At 44.1% G+C, this 22,201-nt stretch overlaps 1 protein-coding gene across 4 annotated transcripts in view; it reads left to right on the forward strand.

Annotated features, from left to right (window-relative positions):
* LOC117513609 (antizyme inhibitor 1-like) overlaps positions 1–21,254 on the forward strand; it is a 44,037-nt gene extending 22,783 nt beyond the window's left edge. For all 4 annotated transcript variants that reach the window (XM_034173818.1, XM_034173820.1, XM_034173819.1 and 1 more), the window contains exons 7-12: positions 1,218–1,299; positions 1,409–1,483; positions 1,652–1,817; positions 3,624–3,739; positions 12,846–13,063; positions 20,932–21,254. In XM_034173818.1, coding sequence (XP_034029709.1) covers positions 1,218–1,299; positions 1,409–1,483; positions 1,652–1,817; positions 3,624–3,739; positions 12,846–13,063; positions 20,932–21,046 — 772 coding nt within the window. In that variant the 3' untranslated portion in view covers positions 21,047–21,254. The remainder of the gene's footprint in view (positions 1–1,217; positions 1,300–1,408; positions 1,484–1,651; positions 1,818–3,623; positions 3,740–12,845; positions 13,064–20,931) is intronic.
* The last annotated feature ends 947 nt before the right edge of the window (positions 21,255–22,201 follow it).

The following is a 22,201-nucleotide window of genomic DNA, read 5'->3' on the forward strand; positions in this document are numbered from 1 at the left end:
AGCATCCAGAACAGTAATTTTAATGTTTTGAGACCATAAAGTGGACACTATTTGAATTACGCAATTTGAAACTGTGGATATAAGTACTTTATTCTGAGAATAGCCAGCATTGATTTTATTAACATGCTGGTGTAAATAAGGTATCACCACATGTGTAGAACTCAAAAAGAATGACAGGTTGAGTTTTCATTTAAAAAAAACTGCAATGTGGTAAAATGTATTCATAAATATGAAAGTACTGGCTCTTAATTATTAACTATCGCATACTGTATTTTTTTTTCTCAAGATTTGTTTTTGCATAAGTTTGAAAAAACAGATCATAAGTTTAGGATAAATTACTTATCATGAATTTAATTTTTGAAGTGGCACTAATGACAACACTCATACTGAACATAATTTCGCTTGCATAGACTGATTTTGAAGATCAAGAATAATTGCAGATGGGCTTTCTGAGGTCCCAGATAGCTTTTCTGATTTCCTTTTCTAACTTTCAGAATTTAGTAAATTAGCATATGGTTTATTGATACTTATGTGTAGACACTAGTCCCTAGAGGCAACTATTTTTGGTTTCAAATCTGGGCAAATGCAGTCCCAGAAAATTCCGAATGTGACAAACAAGAAACAGGTGTTGTAAACAAGTCAATGCTGCTAAAAATACAAACTTGCAGAAACAAAGATACTATTCTGACATGGTTTTGCACATAAGACTGACATGGTTTGCACATAAGACTGGTATAGCATGTTTCAAGTATACACATGTATGTCAGAAGGTGGGGGGACATACCATATTCTGTCCCCCTGGTTGAAAAGGTGGGGGGGCATGTCCCCCTATCCCCCACCAAATTGCGCCCATGGCTAAATAGTGACGTTTTACATGAGTTTGAGGGTATACAGAGTAAAAGTGAGTTACATGAATCAACGTGTGCATGTGAGAGTCATATGTATGGCAAGAGTTCAGTGAGCTGTGTGATAATATGGTTGAATGTGAATTGTTGCATCAGTGGTACCACTGTGTAACCATCAAAGTGGAGGATCGGCCCCATGGCCACATCAGTACTGCTGGCTTCTTTCTACTTATAGATCTGGAGTGCATCCACTGTGTGACTTGTACCATATCAATATGTAGATCCATACTGCATCTGCTGTGGTGACCCCGAGGAAATGAGCGTTAATGTGTTGTGTTTTATTGTTGCTCACGGCTGTCTTTTGCTTCACAGGTGCCACATTTCCAGCTCCTGTGAGGATGTCCAGCTATATGTTCATGCCATCTCAGATGCACGTAGTGTCTTTGACATGGGAGTGAGTCAAGATAAATATTATTTAACTATTTGTATAGTTAAGTGTCCTTTATGTCAGAATCCTGTGTGGTCGCTCGTGTACAGAAATGACAAACCTCTGTCTGTCTCAGGTGGAAGTTGGCTTCAATATGAACATCTTAAACATTGGTGGTGGCTTCAGCTCCTCTGAGTCCCGGCTTGAGCAGGTGAGTAGAAAATGGAATCACAGCGACAGATTTAAGAAGGCAATAGAGGTATGGGAAAGATATAACTAAATGAAGTATACACTGTTATCATGCAGATTTGTTCTAGTTGAATTATTGGAAATCACAATTTGGAATGGGTTTATTTCCGCTGAATATTTCGTCCTCTAGATTAATGGTGCGGTTATGTCTATGGTGGATCTTTACTTCCCTTCTTCCGCTGGCATTTCCGTCATTGCGGAGCCTGGAAGCTACTTTGTGTCGTCTGCTTTCACTCTGGCTGTCAACATCATCGCCAAGCAAATGGTGGCACGGGACCACCAAAGCCATGGATGCGGTCAGTGGCATGAGTTTTAACTCCAGCAAATGAACCATTAAAAAAAAAAAAAGAAGCTAAATCAAGTTGGATTTTTTTTTTTACCTAATCTACCATCCTCATTTGATTTGAAAACCCAGTAATAGTTGAGTCTGTGGCATGTTTATCCCCCGCTGGCCGAAGAGGAATTATGTTGTGGTTATTTCTGTCTGTCTGTCCGTCCGTCCCAAAAAGGGTATAAGTGTTCTGAAATTGACTCCTCCATTTTTAGGAGGAATTTCGTGATACTTGGTACAAGGCCTTTTTATAGGTCGGTAACACAGATATTATCAATCATATCATTGGAGTTGGGCTCAACAGTGGTGTTGGCCAAGTGGTTAGTGCGCTTGGTTTCAGTGCAGAAGTTTCCCAGTTCAAACTCCACCCCTGCCACATTTCTCCATGTAATGTGGCGCGTCAGGTCGTATGTCACGAATAGGTGTCAATTTGCATTACATGGTCAAAAATACCAAATTTTCAATTTTTTGATATTTCATTACAATGCAGAAGTACTTTCAGGAAATCCAATCAAAACAGCAGAACTCAGTTTTAAACTTGAGATTTTAGAGATTAAACACTTCAGATTTGATGGAAAATGCATTAGAGCATGAAACTGTTTTGTCCGTTTTCTCAAAATAGGGTACCTGTGATGAATTGGTCGTATCTCACTTGATACTCAACACAACTCCGTTTTTTTTTTGTTGTTGTTTTGTTTTTTTGCAAAAAGAACAACAAAGATGCCTCTTTCAGATAAAACCATCAACTCTTCAAATTATGTACTTGAAGGTCCATGCCCAAGCTTTGAAAATCAGCAAAAACATTTTTTTCCCTTTTCATGGGTGGAAATTATTTCAATATAAAGGACAGTCCAAGTCTCTAATTACACCCAGGAGACTTCTTAAAGCACATAGCCAGATCAGTTCAGTGTGCCTGAGATGTTTCAATGTTTAGTGGGAAGCAATTGAAAACATAACATCCTTATGGTCCTGATTCTGAAGGAGGAACTGACCACCTTCCTCAGTCAAGTCTAGCCCAATGTACATCACACATCCAGCCGGAATAACAGTTGAACTTTTGCTCCTCTCGTAAACTAAACCCCTCGTGGTTGACTTGACATGTTCATAGCAAAATCATTTGAGAGTGCAAGTCCCAGAAGAATAATGGTGGCTATCACAAGAAAGTTCTTCCGAAAGAGTGACCACACCATCTGAAGTAACATGAAATAAAAAGTAGTCACTGAGCGATTCAATGTTAAGCCTGATTGCCACCACACTTTCTGCATCATGAAAACAAGGGAGCAGCCAAAGGGACTTACTGTTGGAGTTGGGCACATTTTACCACACATATGGCCCTTGATTAACAAATCTAGACTTCATTAGTTTCATGAGTGGGTGCCTGCATTCTGAAATCAACTCCTCTCACATTTTTAGTAGGAATTTTGGGAAACTTGGTACAATTCCTTGTTATGGGTTGGTAATATGCGTATTGTAATATTGTACAAGATTGACACATTTTGGCAGAGTTATGGCGCTTGATTAACAAATCTAGGCACTGCCAGTTTCATGGGTTGATGTCTGCATTCTGAAATCAACTATCACATACCTTGAAATGTTATCAGAATGTAGCAAACACTTGTACCAAAGCAGCATCTGCCAGTGGGGGATATTGTGCTCTGAGCACTCTTGTTTTCTATGAATTTATTTTCTGAATAGCCATAAGCAGAAATGCCAAGCAATAAGAGTTTTAAAATGAATCTGTTGTTTGTATATTTGTTCTTCCTCCACACAGATGAGCCACTTTCTGATGATGAACCAGACTTCCAGTATTACATGAATGAGGGCGTTTATGGGTCTTTTGCCAGCAAACTGACTGAAACATTGATCGCTGCTCCGTCTGTTCATAAGGTGAGTTTGTCTAAAGGTTTTGTTGTGGTTCAAGATCATCCCAGTCAGTGTGTGTTTATCACAGTCATGGAACTGGCTCATTGGTGTTTGCTGTCTGTATTGCAGACAGCACCGTGTCCTTAGATCCTTTACAGAGGATCAAAAATATTGTAATATACAGCAGAGTTCATCTTCCTCTTCTTTCGGCTGCTCCTGTTAGGGGTCAACACAGCAGATCAATCGTTTCCATCTCACCCTGTCCTCTGTATCTTCCTCTGTCACACCAACCAAATGCATGTCCTCCCTCAGCACATCCATAAACCTCCTCTTTGACATGCCTCTGCTCCTCCTGCCTCAGCATCCTTCTCCCTATATACCCCGAGACCCTCCTGCACATGTCCAGACCATCTCAATCTCATTTCTCTGACTTTGTCTCCAAACCGTCCCACCTCATGATGATTTTAATAATAAAGGGTTTGGTGTAGAGTGACAGATTGGAAATGGTCTCAATATTGGTTTGAACAGTAGATTACCTCATAACTGATTTTTTTTTTTTTTTTTTATAGTCTCATTAATATCTGAACATTGTGAAATAAAATCAACTCTCTTTCTTCTATTGTTCTTGTCTTAAGACATCACTGAGTAATACTGGGACAAGAAGTCAGAATTTTAGTTTTTATGATTAGTTGATATTTCATGTATAAATTGTGTAATAAATGAATGCATAGAAGAAAGTCTGTTTGCAAGGCATGAAGGTTACATAATGTTTTTACTCATTTTATCTGAAACACACTTGATTTACAATAATTAAAAATAATAAATCACACAGGAAAAAAGGAGTAAAATTTCATGTTTCAGAAGCGGTAAAAGGTGAAACTTTTTATTTTCCCCTTGTAAATTATTAGCAGTAGTTAATTACTCTGTGTGCTGGTGAAGCAGGGTATTTGATCAGTCCTGTGTCTGTCTGTTTGTCTCAACAAGATAATTAAAACCGGCTGGATGGATCTTCACCAAACTTGGTGGGAATGTTACTTGGGCAGATATCGTAAGGTGATTAATTTTTGGAGAAGATTGGTCAAGGTCAACAAAAACATGTTCTATTTCATTCCTCCTGACCGCCAGAGGGCGGTGCTTTAGCACCTGGATAACTACATGTGCGCAGCACAGAGGTCGAGAATATATACCAACAAAGTCACGCCATTGAATGTGACCTGGGTGACGTCACTGGTTGTCTTTATATACCAGACGCACCCAGCGCTCGCTTCTTTTCTACATTCTCGCATTCTTAGAGGTTGAGAACGCATTTAGCTGCGATTGCCGCTCTCGCTTGTAGCCTCGCAACCCACCTTCGGTTCTAGCTACGTGCACTGCACACGTCCTCCAGAGGCTGCGAGACACGGCTTCACCGTTTTTTGTATTCTGACGCCTGTCGTGAGTACACCTTCCTAAACGCCGGGTGCGCGCCTTTGCTGCTGCCCTCCTGGGTATTTTCCTCTGTACACATTAGCTGTGTTGTTTCAATGAAAGCTGGCTATTTGTTTAGTTGTGTCACTACCCCCGTTAACTACGTGGTAGTGTGTGTATCAGAACCAGTATAGTGTACTGTGTTGGGCTTGCCGTGAGTGTTTTCCACTCCTTGAAGTACTTTGTCTGCACTGCCGCCATTTGCTAAGTTTAACAGCTCCGCTAGCAGCTAGTGTTGTCGTCGTTGCTCTAAGTGACTTAGCACTTGGGCTGTGAGTTTTTTGGCTGTGTGCATTGTGTTATTACTGTGGCTGAGTGTTTCACGCTCCGTGCCTTGTATTAGCTTTTACACTGTGAGTGCTTCACGCTCCGTGCCTCGTGTCAAGTCGACGGCTGTGAGTGTTTCACGCTCCGTGCCTCGTGTCGAGTCTGCGGCTGTGAGTGTTTCACGCTCCGTGCCTCGTGTCGAGTCTGCGGCTGTGAGTGTTTCACGCTCCGTGCCTCGTGTCAAGTCGACGGCTGTGAGTGTTTCACGCTCCGTGCCTCGTGTTACTATTTACACTGCGTGTGATTCACGCTTTGTCTTTACATTTGTAACCATCAGAGCTTGCGTTAGCCATCTGCACGCAGTCCACAATGTTGACAGGGCCTTTGTTGCATGGCTGTAGTACCTGTTTGGCTCCCTTGAGCCCAGATGATGGACATATGTTTTGCCCCTCGTGTCTTGGGATCGGACACCTGAGGGAAGCCCTGACTGGCGATGCCTGCCTTAATTGTGCCAGCATGCCACTGGCAGACAGAGAGATCTGCTAGACTTGCGGCATTGGAAAGTGGAATATCATCTAGTGCGACTTTGGCATCCAGCCCCAGGAAGGAACCAAAGCGCCATAAACGCCCACATGCAGGAGCCCCTTCTGCTAAGAAGGTTACTCATGACCATGCTTTGGCTGAAAAGGTCGAAACGTTGACTTCTGAGTTTGCTCAGATTAAGTCCTTGCTTCTGAATCTACAGCCTAGGGATGCAGTGACAGTTCCTGTTGTCCCTAATGAGGCTGATCAGACCAATGTAGTTACTCAGCAGGAGGAAGATGTCGTGTCTGTTGCTGCAACTGATTCCTTGTACATGACAAGTGATATAAACTGTGTGGAGGATGAGGATGAGAGGGGTCTTTCTCCAAGCTATTCATTAGAGGGCTCTCATACCTCTGAGGCAGAGTCCATGCCACAAACCGGACCTGGACTATCCTTTGTCAAGCAAGCTGTTCAGTTGGCTTTATCCAGGCTTGGGGTCGACAATCCCCCTGCGGAAACCACCGCTTCAAGTGCCTTTTTCAGAGTCACTCAGAAGCCTGAGTTTAACGTTCCAGATTCACAACCATATATCGAGGAGCTCCACCAATATTGGGCGGACCCCAAATCATTGACCCATCTATCACAGGACTGCAGAGCCCTTAGCTCTATGTGTGATTCGGCGCAGTATGGTCTGAACCATATGCCCGCCGTTGACAGCATTATTGTGAACCTGGTTGTGGCTCCAGCTGATGCTGCTCGGCCGGATGCCCGCTGCCCATGTCCTCAGTGTAGGGTCACTGATGACCCCCTCACCAAAAGCTATGACATAGCTGCTCGCATCGGTCGCCTAGGCAACTCACTGTCCCATTTAGCCCTTGCCCTCTCAAAGTCTTTGAGGGAGGCAGAGGTTGATGATGCTACGCAAAGTCTTAGTGATGCCTCACTCCAAACCTTTGCTTATAAGTCCAGAGAGCTTGGCAGACTGATGTCAACCCTTACCATCACTAGACGTCAGGTGTGGCTTGTGCAGTCCCCCCTATCCGAATCCTGCAGAGGCACACTCCGTTCGCTGCCGGTTTTTCCAGGCCAAGTATTTGGACCTGCGGCCCAACAAACTTTGGAGCGTGCTGTTGAGGCTAGTACATCTCGGCAACAGTTTGTTGACCTACACCGGTCTTCCAGACCTCAGCCAGTCAGACGTGCTACAGCTTTTCACTCTACATCCAGGCTTCCGCCAACTCCCAGAGCTGCACGTGCTTTTGCAGTTGAGGGCCAGCTCTCCCAGCAGCCTGCCTTTCGTGAGCCTACGGGCAGACCCCCGAGAACTGAACGGTTTCACAGAGCTTCCAGTAATCGCGCCCAGAGGTCCTCAGGGATGCGAGGAAGAGGTGGTCGGGTCTGACTGCCAATGTTTGGCCCCCAGCCGTTTTTCACGAAATCAACTCAGCCACTGGGAGGCTCAAGTTCAAGACCCATGGGTCATTTCAACCTTTTTCGAAGGTTACAGAATTCAGTTCAGATGTCGTCCTCCAAAGTTCAATGGGGTGAGGATGATCCCAAAATCTCCCTACAACGGGAGATTTTGGAACTCCTGGAGAAGGGGGCCATAGAGCCAGTTCACAGTTCAGACCAGCTCAGGGGGTTCTATTCAATTTACTTCCTTGTTCCAAAGAAGGATGGCGGCTTTCGTCCTGTCCTCGATCTCCGACGTCTGAATCGTTATATCAAAGTGCTGCAGTTTCACATGCTCCGCACAGTAGACGTCCTTCAAACTATCACACCAGGAGACTGGTTCACAAGTGTTGACTTAAAAGACGCCTATTTCCATGTGCCAGTGGCGCCTCAGCACAGGCAGTTTCTCCGCTTTGCTTTCGAAGGTCAGGCATACCAGTTCAGGGTGCTTCCTTTCGGCATCTCTCTCGCCCCTCGTACATTTACCAGATGTATGGCTGCAGCACTAGCCCCACTGCAAGCTCTTGGATTAAGAATCCTACCCTACTTAGACGATTGGCTTGTCTGCGCCGACTCAGGAGCAGGCGCACAACGACACAGCTCTTCTACTGAACCATGTCTCTCATTTAGGACTCACAGTGAACTTTGCAAAGAGTTCAATTGTTCCCAGTCAACAAATGACCTTCATCGGCATTGCCATCAACTCCCTGACTATGACTGCATCGCCATCCCCGCAGAGAGTGGACGATGTAATTCGTCTCGTCTCACACATTCAACGGGCTGTAACGCTGCCTTTTGGTTTGCTGCTCCGGTTGATGGGCAAATTGACTAAATGTCGCTAGTGGTACCTTTGGGACTTCTGTTTTTACGTCCCCTACAGATTTGGATCAACAACCTAGGCCTCAACTCAAAGTTGCATCAGCACAGGCTTGTACGACTCTCCAACCAGTGCCTCCTGCACCTCAAACCCTGGGGGAACGTGGACTTCATCTGCAAGGGTGTCCCTCTAGGCTCTGTTCCTTCTCGCCGAGAGGTGGTTGTTACAGATGCATCACTCAAAGGTTGGGGAGCCGTGTGGAATCACAGGATGATAAGTGTCTGGAGTCCCCAGGAGAGACTCCAACACATAAACGTGCTGGAGCTTCGCGCTGTGCGACTGGCTCTCAAGCATTGCTGATCTTAGTGCTGCATTTGACACAGTGGATTACCATATTCTACTCAGTAGGCTGGAGAATCACTTTGGGATTACTGGAACTGCTCTTGCATGGTTGACGTCGTACCTGTCTAGTCGTTCCTACTGTGTATTGTGTAAGGGAACCTCCTCCGATCGTAGAGACATGAAGTTTGGGATTCCTCAGGGATCCGTTTTGGGCCCCTTGCTTTTTTCTCTTTATGTAGCACCCCTCGGGAATATATTGCGGCGTTTTGGGATTCCCTTTCATTGCTATGCTGATGACACTCAATTGTATATGCCAATAACTGCTGGTAATCTTACTCACTTAAAGTCCTTGGAGGATTGTCTTGCATCAGTGAGAAGTTGGATGTCTAGTAACTTCCTACTTTTACTTTTCTGATAAGACTGAGGTTATGGTTTTTGGTCCAGCGAGATATTGGCATCAATTTGATCAGCTAGCATTTAGCTTAGGTCCGTGTGTTATACATCATATGGATAAAGTGAGGAACCTTGGAGTAATTTTTGATCCTGCATTGTCCTTTAATCTCCACATTAGAGACATTACAAGGACTGCCTTTTTTCAATTGCGAAATATAGCGAGGATTCGTCCTATTCTGTCTATGGCTGATGCTGAGACTTTGATTCATGTGTTTGTCTCTTCTAGATTGGACTATTGTAATGCTCTATTCTCTGGCTTACCGCAGTCCAGGATCAGGGGTCTTCAATTGGTTCAGAATGCTGCTGCCAGACTTTTGACACGGAGCAGAAAGTTTGACCACATTACTCCAATTTTGGCGTCCCTGCACTGGCTTCCTGTTTCTGCAAGATCGGATTTTAAAGTACTGATTTTAGTTTATAAAATTGTTCATGGACTTGCACCTCCCTGTCTGGCTGACTTGATAAGCCCCTATGTACCAGCTCGGGCCCTGCGTTCACAGGGTGCAGGACTTCTGTGTGTTCCCAGGGTGAATAAGAAGTCTGCCGGTCACAGAGCTTTCTCCTATCGTGCCCCAGCTCTGTGGAACGATCTGCCGGCACACATTCGGCAGTCGGACACTGTGGAGACCTTTAAATCACGTTTAAAGACTCATTTGTTTTCCCTGTTTTATCATTAGTGTTATGATGTGTTTTTAATCTTGTACTTTTTTACTGCTGTTTTTTTCTTATGGTTGTTTTTATTGTGTTTTAAATTTTTAATTGTTTTTATGTTGTGAAGCGCCTTAAGACGATTTTGTCGTGAATTGGCGCTATATAAATTAATAAATTTGAATTTTGAATTTATCACATAAACCATCAGGGGGACACCAGGTCCAATCACTCATTGGCAGAAACTCGGAAGCTTCTCTTATGGGCGTTGCCTCGCCTTCAGAGTGTCAGAGCAGTTCATCTGCCCGGTGTACAGAACAGTGCAGCGGATTTACTCTCCAGAAAGAAACCACCGCCGGGAGAGTGGAGACTGAACCCGATTGTGGTCCAAATGATCTGGCAGAAATAAAGTGCAGCGGAAGTGGACCTTTTCGCTTCAAGCACCTCGACACATTGCCCACGATGGTACTCCCTCTTGGAACCAGACAGCCCGCTGGGGCAGGATGCATTGGCTCACCCGTGGCCGGATTGCCTCCTTTATGCCTTCCCTCCTCTCCCGCTGCTGATGTTGACACTGCACAGGATAGATCAGAGCAGCCACAGGGTGCTGCTGGTTGCTCCATTCTGGCCTGGGAGGATTTGGTTTCCCATGATTTACAAACTCCTCCTCCTTTGTTGTCACAGCTACAGGGGAGGATTTGGCACCCTCACCCAGAACGCCTTCAACTGTATGTGGCCGTTGAGGAGCCAGACTCCTTGTTAAGTTCTTGTGACGAGGCTGTTGTTCAGACTATCCTTAATTCACGTGCTGCTTCTACCAGGGCTTTGTATGACAACAGATGGAAGCTGTTTGCGCGGTGGTGTGAGAAACAAAAGTTAGACCCGGAGCATTGCCCTGTGCCTATTCTCCTCAAATATTTACAAGAACTGCTGGAGAAAGGACTTTCTGTCGCTACCTTGAAGGTTTATGTTGCTGCAATCTCTGCCCGGCACGTCTACGTTGATGGCCGGTCAGTGGGTTCACACCTCTTAGTGTGTCGTTTTTTGAAAGGTTCTCTTCGTTTGCGGCCTCCAAGGCTTGCACGTGTACCTTCATGAGACCTTCCTCTAGTCCTGGAGGGTTTAAGCTTATCCCCTTTCGAACCAGTTGAAAGTGCTGATCTTAAATGGGTGTCAGTGAAGACTGCCTTTCTACTTGCACTGTCTTCGGCTAAGCGGGTGGGAGAGCTCCATGCCCTATCAGTCGCTGGGGACTGTTTGCGATGGAATTCTGACGGATCTGGGGTTACGCTGTGGCCTAATCCGTCCTTTTTACCCAAGAGAATTTCAACTTTCATGTTAACCAGCCAGTTTCCTTGGCTGTGTATGTCCCGCATTCTGATCCAGGATTATCTGTTTCAGGTTCCCTGTGTCCTGTCCGAATGTTGAAGCAGTACATTAGTGCGACTGCCGGGATCCGGAAAATGGATACCCTGTTTGTGTGTTACGGTGATCACAAAAGAGGCTGTGCTGTCTCAAAGCAGCGACTCTCGCATTGGGTCGTGGATACCATTTTACAAGTATACAGGTCCAGAGGTCTTCAGCCTCCTAAGGTTACGTGCCATTCCACCAGAGGGGTGTCCACCTCCTGGGCTGCACTGAGAGGTGTCCCTTTGAGTGACATTTGTGCTGCTGCTACGTGGGCTTCGCCCGCTATTACAGACTGAATGTGGCTGCTCCTCCTGCGGTGACTTCGGCGGTGTTGTCTGCCTCCACTCCCCACTGCTGATGCGAGGTGAGTGTGACTCTTCATGACCTTGTTGGTATTAAGTCATCCAGGTGCTAAAGCACTGCCCTCTGGCGGTCAGGAGGAATGAAATAGAACGAGAGTTATGAATGTAACTACGGTTCTATGAATTCTGGATGACCGCCAGAGTTGCTTGTCAGAGTCGTGCGAGTTCATTCTGAAAAGAAGCGAGCGCTGGGTGCGTCTGGTATATAAAGACAACCAGTGACGTCACCCAGGTCACATTCAATGGCGTGACTTTGTTGGTATATATTCTCGACCTCTGTACTGCGCACATGTAGTTATCCAGGTGCTAAAACACCGCCCTCTGGCGGTCATCCGGAATTCATAGAACCGTAGTTACATTTGTAACTCTCGTTTTCTACTGCGCAACCAATAGTGCTAGAGAGATGATCTGAAGTTTTTTATTCATCAGCTAAATATTTATGATTGATTGGTATAAGTGGCGTCATGATGAAGTCCTAAAAGCAAGTCATGTCTGTTCAAGAAATATGTATCCCAGTGTGCAAATCGTGCAGTGTTTTCATCAGCCCTTTGATGCTTTCCATTGATTAATTGTTACAGCTCAAGAAATCATGTTCAAAGATGAATATGAGGCTTTTAATGACATTTATCAACATCCACTGCGCAATTTGTAGAAGTTACAACACTGTGCAAGGGTGACTTTGTAAAGTAAGAACTTGACCTGTAGATTTTAAGATGCTTAAATCAAATCAATTTTATTTATATAGCGCCAAATCACAACAAACAGTTGCCCCAAGGCGCTTTATATTGTAAGGCAAAAGCCATACAATAATTACAGAAAAACCCCAACGGTCAAAACGACCCCCTATGAGCAAGCACTTGGCGACAGTGGGAAGGAAAACTCCCTTTTAACAGGAAGAAACCTCCAGCAGAACCAGGCTCAGGGAGGGGCAGTCTTCTGCTGGGACTGGTTGGGGCTGAGGGGAGAGAATCAGGAAAAAGACATGCTGTGGAAGAGAGCAGAGATCAATCACTAATGATTAAATGCAGAGTGGTGCATACAGAGCAAAAAGAGGTGAATAAAAAGAAACACTGGGTGCATCAGGGGAACCCCCCAGCAGTCTAAGTCTATAGCAGCATAACTAAGGGATGGTTCATGGTCACCTGATGGGGCAGACATTAAACACATGGGGCAGAACACAAGTTCTGCCCCATGTGTTTAATCGGGCAGAACTTATTTATTTATTTATTCTTGTTCAGATGTCGTATTTTAATGTGTCAAACTGAAACGCACTTGCTTTGATAACAAAATGTTGGTCTTCATGTTGGCAAAGTGTGCTGCTTTCATCACTGCCATTTCCTGAAGAAAATGGTGTGCTGTTCCTTAAAACCAATGGTCTGTGTGCTAGAACACAGCCGTGGACGTGCCGGTGTTCAGCAGCAGCTTGTGGGGTCCCTCTGGAGACGACCTGGACCTGGTAGTGGAGCACTGTCTGTTACCTGAGGTCAATGTCGGAGACTGGCTCGTGTTCAGCCATGCAGGAGCCTACATTCTGGGTCAGCCAGTTTCCTCTTCCACTGACGCATCCCCACCCCCCGTCTACTACATCATCTCCTCTCGAGACTGGTAAGCATGCCACAGTGTATGTAAATTTATTAGTTTATATTAAGGATTGTATGTGCAGATGGTTCTGTTGGTCCCTAAGGACACAGTTTGAGGAGCACTTCTTAAACCCGGTGTTGTGTTTTCCTCCTCTACATAAAGTCTGCGTGTTTTCAGGAAAATACTTTGAGGTTGAATTCTTTGTTGAACTCGTGAGCAGTGATGCCAGACGTCCGGTGTCACAGACCGAACGGTCCAGTTCACAGCGCATGCGTCATTTCGGAGGTCAGCAGCTCGTCTAAGACAGAGTCTCTTCACCCAAAGCGATCAAATGGATTAATGGTATTACTAACCTTCAGGTGACAAAGTAAAACCTCTTAAACCTCTTAAGTTTTTCTGTAATTATTGTATGGCTTTTGCCTTACAATATAAAGCGCCTTGGGGCAACTGTTTGTTGTGATTTGGCGCTATATAAATAAAATCTATTTGATTTAAATCATTCTAAAGTCAGTTTTAAGCAGAAATTAGGCAGTTTTAAGCAGAAACGAGGTGATAATAGGGCACAGCACAGTCTCATTTGGGGGCAGCCGCTAAAGGGGTGAAATATGACGCATATGACGTAATTTCTCTACTTCCAGCGGGAAAACCATGGCATTTTCAATGGTTTTTTGGGCAAATTGCACACAGTGAAAATGCAAAGAAAAAGTGACGATGTGGTGGGAAACTGGATATGTTGTGGTTTGTTTATGATCCAGAGCCCAAACTTGTCGAGGCGGTTTTGCAGGCAAGAGAACGGAGCTACTCTGGTTAGCTGTGTAGGCTAATGTGGAGGTAGGAGACGTGCACAACGTCTCCTACCTCCTCACATTTTCTTCTCCACCGGGAACCGAAAAAAAAAATTGCGACTGCTTCAGTGATTGCAGCCGAAAACAAAACCGTACACCATTTATCCGTGTGGTTATGTTGTGTCCACGTAAAATGGAGGTCCACTTAAGTGGTCAAATCCCATGATATCACGGAGGGTTCAAACAAGACTATGATGTCCTATTGGCAAGTCATTACTGATGCTTTGAAATGACGTAGGAACAGCTGCAGCTGCTTCGGTGCTCTGATTGGTCTGCTGTCTTTTCTTATGAAATAGTGCTGAATTTATGTGGAAATGATTGTTGTACAAAAGCTTCAGATATCTGTCACTGAGATAGATGATGACTGCAGTGCAGTTTTAAGCAGGAACGAGGTGATAATCAGTGAATTGCTGGTGATGCTCAAAAATGACATGCGCAGTGAAGGCAAAGCAGACCGATTTTTAGGGGGGACCGTTCGGTCTGCGATACCACTCGGTGGCAGTAGCACAATATTTGTATTCTCTCTGATAATTATTATGATAAACAATGTTGCTGTGATTTTAAGTCTATTTTATGCCACTGATAATGCAAGTACAACCTTTGAGTGTCAAAATCCAACCCCTCTTCCATGTTGTGAACTGTTGTGACTGACCAAGTAGAGGATTGCTGGTTGTGGTGAAATACGGTGGGGACCTTGTGTGCCTAGTGGCTGCTACAGTAACCATGAAGGCATGCGTCAGCATGCAACGATATTCCTGCATTAAACCCACGCACAGTCATCTTGAGATCAACAATGTATGTGGATTTTCTCCACATCCACAGTCCCGTCTGGGAATCTATTGGGCGACTATCTTCCTCACCTTTGAGAGATTGCCACAAATCCTTTAAAAGTGCAATGAGTTATTAATTAAAGCTGTACAGCCTTTTACCAAAATTTCACAAAACACACAAAAAAATAGTTTCTACTGAAATCCAAGCATTATAATGTTGTTATTTTTGTAACTTGTTGCAAAACTACAGCTCATTTTAATGAAGAGAACATATTTATCTGAGCGGGATTCCATAATCAGTATTTCATTTTCCTTTTAATGCTGTGTGTGTGTGTGTGTGTGTGTGTGTGTGTGTCCGCGCGCAAGATTTTGAAATTACACAGAAGTTACCTTTGACCTCGCTTGATACACGTGCACGCTAACATCAGTAACATGTCTCGTAAATCACTTCAGAGGTGTTACCATTGCACCAAAGTAGGAAAAGGGATTAAGCCAGGATATCGTGGTTATCCTGGCTCAACTTATCTGTGATCTGGTTGCACAAAAGTGGGATAGTGGAAAGTGGGATATGCTATGGCATAAGACACCATGGAGATTTATTCTGTGGCGCTAGCCTGCTCCAGACCAGTTTAAGTGCCAGGATCTATTTAATCCTGTTAAGCCCTGAAATGTGAATAACTACAAATTGTGAATTATCCACAAACCATGAATTGCCGCCAACATCCGCAGCTGTTGAGATCTGTGTTTCTAGACGTCCCAGCTGGGGAACACGTACCGTGTTTGGACGGACATAAACTTACAACTGTCCACTGTGACGCGCGTGTCTGCTTGCTGTCATGTGGACATACATAAAAACATATCGCTGTTGCAATGGGCTGCACCAAGCAAGTGCAAGGAGCGCACATTAACAGGCTGCCCCAGGCAAAATGGACGGTGATCATAACACGCAACAAGCGATCTGAATGTCACGTGACCCACGTGAGCTCTGTTCCACATGACGTGGTGTCTATCCTGCGGCACGCCATCCACAGGACATGCGCAAGGGGCGAGCTGGACATGCCGGGCCAGCAGATGTGGACATAAGAGAGCACTGCTCCGTTCATGTCATTTCATGATTGTACGTCTGATCATGGGTCATCTACAGAGGAATAGACAGTTCATACCATTCATTAAATGAATGGTATGAACTGGATTCATTATAATCCAGTGTTGTTTTTATGGTGTGTAGTTTGTTTTTTTTTTAAATACATCTATCTCCTTGTTGATTTCAGGCATTTTTCTGCACCTTTTATAGGACAGCGATGGTAGTGCAGTGATAAAGTTTCTGGCTGGCATTCAGGGCTTTTGTAAATTGCAAGTTTGAATCCCACGGGTGGCATGTATTGTTTTTGTTTGTTTTACAGCAGCTGCGCAATGTGGTTACACATGCTCCAGCTGCTCGCACTCTGTTCCCGCTGCTACCATCGCACCAGGATCTTTCACGCCTGCCCGACCACGTGTCCCTCCCGACGTCGGCTCGATGTTTTCGTGGTTTGCTCATACGAGCTGTTTCGCTGTGATTCACACTGATTTGTACTTATTCATACTGTGTGTGTGAAGGGACCTTATCTCAGTCAACAGTCACATCTAATGGAAACCAGTAGTTATTCTACTCCCCACTACACACTGTTACCACATTCAGCTAGACCCACTGTCATTATTTAAACACCTGATTCCAATCATTTTACATAAATGGTGATTTTAGATGATGTTACAATCATCAGATAATTTACAGGTTCCTATGGGCTACATATAAAATACACATCCCATATAAATAGAAATACAGTGTGTGTATATAAAACTATATACGAGGTCTGTGAGAAAAGTATCCAACCTTTTTATTATATGCAAAAAATATATGGATTTGATTCATATGTTTTTACGTCAGCCAAGCTTGAACCTTCGTGCGCATGCGTGAGTTTTTTCACGCCTGTCGGTTGCGTCATTCGCCTGTGGGCAGGCTTTGAGTGAGCACTGGTCCACCCCTCTCGTCGTCTTTTCAATGCGAGGAAATGGCGGAATGATTTGGGCTTTGTTTCATCAGAATTTTTTCAGAAACTGTTAGAGACAGGCAGCTGGAAACCATTCGGAAAATTCACATGGCTTTCGGTGAAAATTTTATGGGCTTCACAGAGAATAAGGAGTGTTACTACCGCTTTAAGGACAGCCCACAATAGCGCACGGCGAGCCGCGATCAACAGGCAGAAACGACCATTTCATTTCTAAACAGATCGCTGTATGGCTCCGGGACCATCGTGTGCAATTTCTCTGGTTATCACAAGAGCTGGACATCAGCCATTTTCCGGCAGATTTCACTTTTAACAAGAGATTTTGGCATGGAAAGCCGCGTGGAGGCTTCGCGCGTCACGACGGATTTGCTGATGGAGCGAGACAAAGAACACCTCCGTTTTTGAGTGCCCAGCTCTCCACAATTTCTCTTATACTCACTCGACTGGTAAGCCACTGAAAGCCGAGATAGGCATGTCCCAACTTGTCCTCTAACACTCCAAAACGGAAGTGTTCTTTGTCTCGCTCCATCAGCGAATCCGTCATGACGCGCGAAGCCTCCACGCGGCTTTCCATGCCAAAATCTCTTGTTAAAAGTGAAATCTGCCGGAAAATGGCTGATGTCCAGTTCTTGTGATAACCAGAGAAATTGCACACGACGGTCCCAGCTCCACACAGCCATCCGTTTAGAAATGATGTGGTGGTTTCTGCCTCTCGATGGCGGCTCGGAGTGTGGTGCGCCATTGTGGGCCGTCCTTAAAGCTGTAATAACAGTCCTTATTCTCTGTGAAGCCCATAAAATTTTCACCGAAAACCAGATAAATTTTTCGAATGGTTTCCAGCTGCCTGTCTCTAACAGTTTCTGAAAAAACAAAGCCCAATTCATTCTGCCATTTCCTCACAATGAAAAAACGACGAGAGGGGTGGACCAGTGCTCACTCAAAGCCTGCCCACAGGCGAATGACGCAACCGACAGGCGTGAAAAAACTCACGCATGCGCACGAAGGTTCAAGCTTGGCCTCCTTGCCCCCTCTCTCAAACCATTTCTTCTCTCTGGCTAATATTTTAACTTCCTTGTCCTCAAACGTGTGGTTAGTGTCTTTAAGATGGAGATGAACTGCAGACTGAGGTCCACTGGTGCCCTCTCTGCGATGCTGGTATAGCCATTTGTGTAAATGGTTTGAGAGAGGGGTCAAGGAGGCATTCTTTGTGAAACGTTTGAAACCCAGCCTTAACCCGGGGAGGGGGTCTGAGACATGCTTTATCCCCTGTTTACAATAGGGTACTCAGGTCAAAGCAGTTTCAGTCTTTTGTTCATGGCAATGAGTCATTCACGTCATCAGCAGAGTCATCACGGGAGCCATCAAGAGAGGGTCCGTCCCATCATTAGGAGGGACAGCTGCCCTGTCATTAGGAGGGTGCTAACTAGAGCACAATAGGTGCTAATCAGAGCTATTTGTTTAGTTACTGGCCTGTAGCTGTCTGCCTCTTGGTAGGAGGGGTCTGGTTAGGTTTAAAACTCCAGCTTTCGTGACTTCTTGATTATTCTTCTCTCCAAGAGTCAAGACAGAAGTCAGACCACCAGAGCAAGAATTTTAGGTGAGGAAGCTTCTGCGATTTGAAGCGAAACGTCCTCGCGTCAAGCAACCCAGTCCAGTCGAAGATTCAAGCTTCTCTACTATATTTTTTGCATAAAATAAAAAGGTCGGATACTTTTCTCACAGACCTCATGTGTGTATATATATATATATATATATATAATATATTAGGGATGTGAATTGTACAGCAACTCACGATTCAATTCGATTCCGATCCTTGGGCTGACTATTCGATTCAGAATCAATTTTCGATTCATAGAGCTCTGAGAAATAGTTATATTACTTAAAAAATGTTTATGTTTAAGAAAATGCAGCTTTACAAGGTTAATCAAGTGATTCTAGATGTAAATTTACTTATCTGCTTTGCTCGTTCGGAGTTGGCTGGCAGTTTAGCGAAGCGCTGGTCAGTAGTCGGCAGAGACCGTTGCTCTGAAGTACTTGACTTTCATTTTGCAGATTCTGCACACTGCATAAGTCATGTCAAGCGCCTTCTTACGCAGCAAATAATAAAATCCAAAATGCCTTCAGCAAAGACGGTGCTGGCTGAATTAGCTCTTCGTCCGCCATGCTAAGCTACAGCCACTGAACTCTGCAGCGCACAAGTGTTTGAAGCACGTCGGACCACCGCGCGCCCCCCCCCCCTCGCGGGGACGCTGTAGTACGGAAGCCGTTGCCTGACAAACAGTACACGCAGCGAGTAAGCAAGATTATTTTAAAAAATGCTTTTAAAAAATCCTTGTCAGCCTCCATGAGGACTTACTGGGGAGAAGTACACTGCTCCGGTTGTCATGGTGCATCAGTGAATCTGTGTTCGATGGTGGGATCTGTGCGCGCACTTATCCAGGATTGGTGTCACCTGGCTTGTGGTATCCGTGTCTGCTCACCCTGGCTTGGTCTTTGTGCAACCGATTGAGCCTGAATGTTCCTGTTTTGGATATGATGAACCCAACTCAGTCAGACCGAACGGCCCGCTCTGCCTGCACTGCACGTGTCATTTCAGAGCTCAGCAGCTCGTCTGAGACGGACTCTCTACAGTCAAAGCAATCAAATGGATTATTGGTATTATTAACCTTCAGATGACAAAGTAAAACCTCTTAAGTCATTCTGTAGTCAGTTTTAAGCAGAAACGAGGTGATAACAGGGCAGCACAGTCTTGTTTGGGGGCAGGCGCTAAAAGGATAAAATATGATGCATAAGACGTAATTTCTACTTCTGGGTTACAAACCACGGCATTCTCAATGGGGTCTTGGGCAAATTACACGCAAACAAAGTGAAACGCAGAGAAAAGCGACTATGCAGTGGAAAGTGTCAAGGCAGACAAACATGTCGAGGCGGTTTTAGAGAATGGAGCTACTCTGGTTAGCTGTGTATGCTAACACTTACCGACATGATGTCTCCTACCTCCTCACCTTTTCTTCTCCGCTGGGAACAGAAAAAAAAAAAAAACAACTTTTCGCAACTGCTTCGGTGATTGCAGCCGAAAACAAAACCGTACACCATTTATCTGTGTGATGTTATGTTGTGTGTGTGTATATATTAAATGGAGGTCCCCATAAGTGGTCAAATCCCACGATATCACAGAGGGTTCAAACGAGACTATGGTCTCCTATTGGCAACTCATTTTGGAGCTCAGCAGCTCGTCTAAGGCCTGGTTAACACGGCAGGATAATTAGGCCGATATTGGACACGATCTTCCCGTTCCGACAATCTTAGACACCCTGACAATCATGATGACGCTAAAGATAATCTTATCAGATATTCCTGCCATTTGTGGTGTGTTAAGAGAGCTCTGATCTGCTCGGAAAGGCGTCAGTAGCGCTCCGATCGCAAATCGGGGTTATTCAACATGTTGGATTTTTTTTTTTTTTTTTTTTTTTTTTGTCCCGTTATCAGTGTGTGTAGTGTCCTCCGACCACAAACGAGCATGCAGCCTGCTGAATGTGAGGTGCAGCCAATCAGAAAGTGAGGTAACAGACGTACGAAGCGTAAAATAAAATGAAAACACCTGTTCTGACTTACCAGAAAGTTCGGTGGTCACGCTGTCTCCACTCCTTTAAAGAACGCCTTTTCTTTTTCTTTTTGTATCGTTTTTTTTCCCCTCTGTTTTAAATAGTTCACAACGTATCTGTTTGTTTACTCTGAAGTCATGTTTACTCTCGAGATTTTACGAGATTTCCTGTCTGAGCTGGGAATGTTCGTGTGTGAAATCTGTTCGTGTGTAGTGGTGTTGTCCTTACCGTATGGCTGAACACCACACACTCTACGACCAAAACTGTCATCTATGACTTTTTTTTTATCTTCACATGTATGGTCTCTCAGGTTTTGGAAGCCTACAGATAATTTTAAAATCCTGTCGTGTGAACCAGGGTCTCTTCACCCAAAGCCATCAAATGGATTAATGTGATTATTAACCATCAGATGACAAGGTAAAACCTCTTAAATCATTATAAAGTCAGTTTTAAGCAGAAACAAGGCAATAATTGGTGAGTCGTTACTGACGCTTTGAAATGATGTCGCGATGCTGTGATCATGGGGGGGAGGCAGACATACATAATCTTAACAGAATAATCCAGTAATTTATCATCTTGGAATAAATGTAGTAAAAGTACTTTGTGCATCTTTAACTCCACCAGGTTTGAGATGCAGGATGCTGGTGTCCCTCATGAGGCTCTGCTGAAGAACTTCTCATTGGTCCCTTATCACTTCAGTTCCTGCCAAACGAAGGCAGCGCTTTCTGTCCCCGCTTAGCTATAATCAAAGTGTTTGTGGTTTCTGCTGCTAGCTTTATCTCGTGTGCATTCCGCTGGGGAAGAACTGAACCAACGGCACGCCAGGTCCAGATGGAATTCATCTCACAAGCACAGGTGGACATTGTGATTAGACCTCAAGGAAAAAAAAAAAATCAATAAATAATAAAGCATTCCTCCCTTTGTTTTGAGTGTCATTTTTGTATTTGAAAAAATATGATTCATGGATGTTTCAGTCTTGTAAAGTAAGTTTTGCTACAAGTTGTGTATTTATGATTTTAAATGTATGTGTGTGTTTTGTTTTTCGGCTTGCTGACCGTTTAAAAGTCTGTTGTCCTCAGGTTTTTGTTTAGTTTTTTTTATGTGTGTGAGACAGCACTGCATCGCTGTACATGTGAAGCTGTAGTTACTCGTCTGTCTCTTGGAGCGAGTAAAGCGAGTGATGTGAGCAGCGTTGCTGGCCAGTCACCTCCTGGGTGAAATGCTCCGGCACATTTAGGGGAAGTGGGGAAAGAGAAAACTGTTCAGTCTTCATTTGTGCTTTTCAAAGTGCTGAATGTATCTGCTGTGTCATGTCACAGAAATACAGGTTTATTAAACAGCATGTGATTGAGAGAACACAGAAAGTGATGGACACCCGACATTTGATGTGGAATTTTAAAAACCATTCAGGTCCTTTATTTGCATTTGTTATTTGTGTTATGATTACGAAAATCTTTTTTTTTTTTTTTCTTTCATTTTTATATATGACAGTGTTATCTCCTGACTGTAAGAAAAATTTAAAAACAGTATCATATCTGAAATGATCTTTGTCTAAAACTAGATGAATATTTACATAGTTGCTTCATGAACTTGTAACCACTTGTCAAAAATAAATATTAATAAATGTCTGACCATACTGGGATTTTCAGTTTTATTATGTATAAATCTCTGCCACTGCAGACAAACCTCCACAAGTTTAACCCAAAGTACAAAAAGGAAAAAGGGTAAAGCTTATTGGCAAAATTGATTAATCTTCACTAAACTTGCAGAAATGTAAATACTCTATTGTTGAAACTATCCTTCCCCACCAAACCACATGTTGACATGACTGTCAGTCTCCTGAAAATAGCCGCTTTCTGACTTAGCATTTTTAAGACTTTTTTTTTTTTTTCCC

The sequence above is a fragment of the Thalassophryne amazonica genome, chromosome 7, assembly GCF_902500255.1.
Source record: "Thalassophryne amazonica chromosome 7, fThaAma1.1, whole genome shotgun sequence".
NCBI lineage: Eukaryota > Metazoa > Chordata > Actinopteri > Batrachoidiformes > Batrachoididae > Thalassophryne > Thalassophryne amazonica.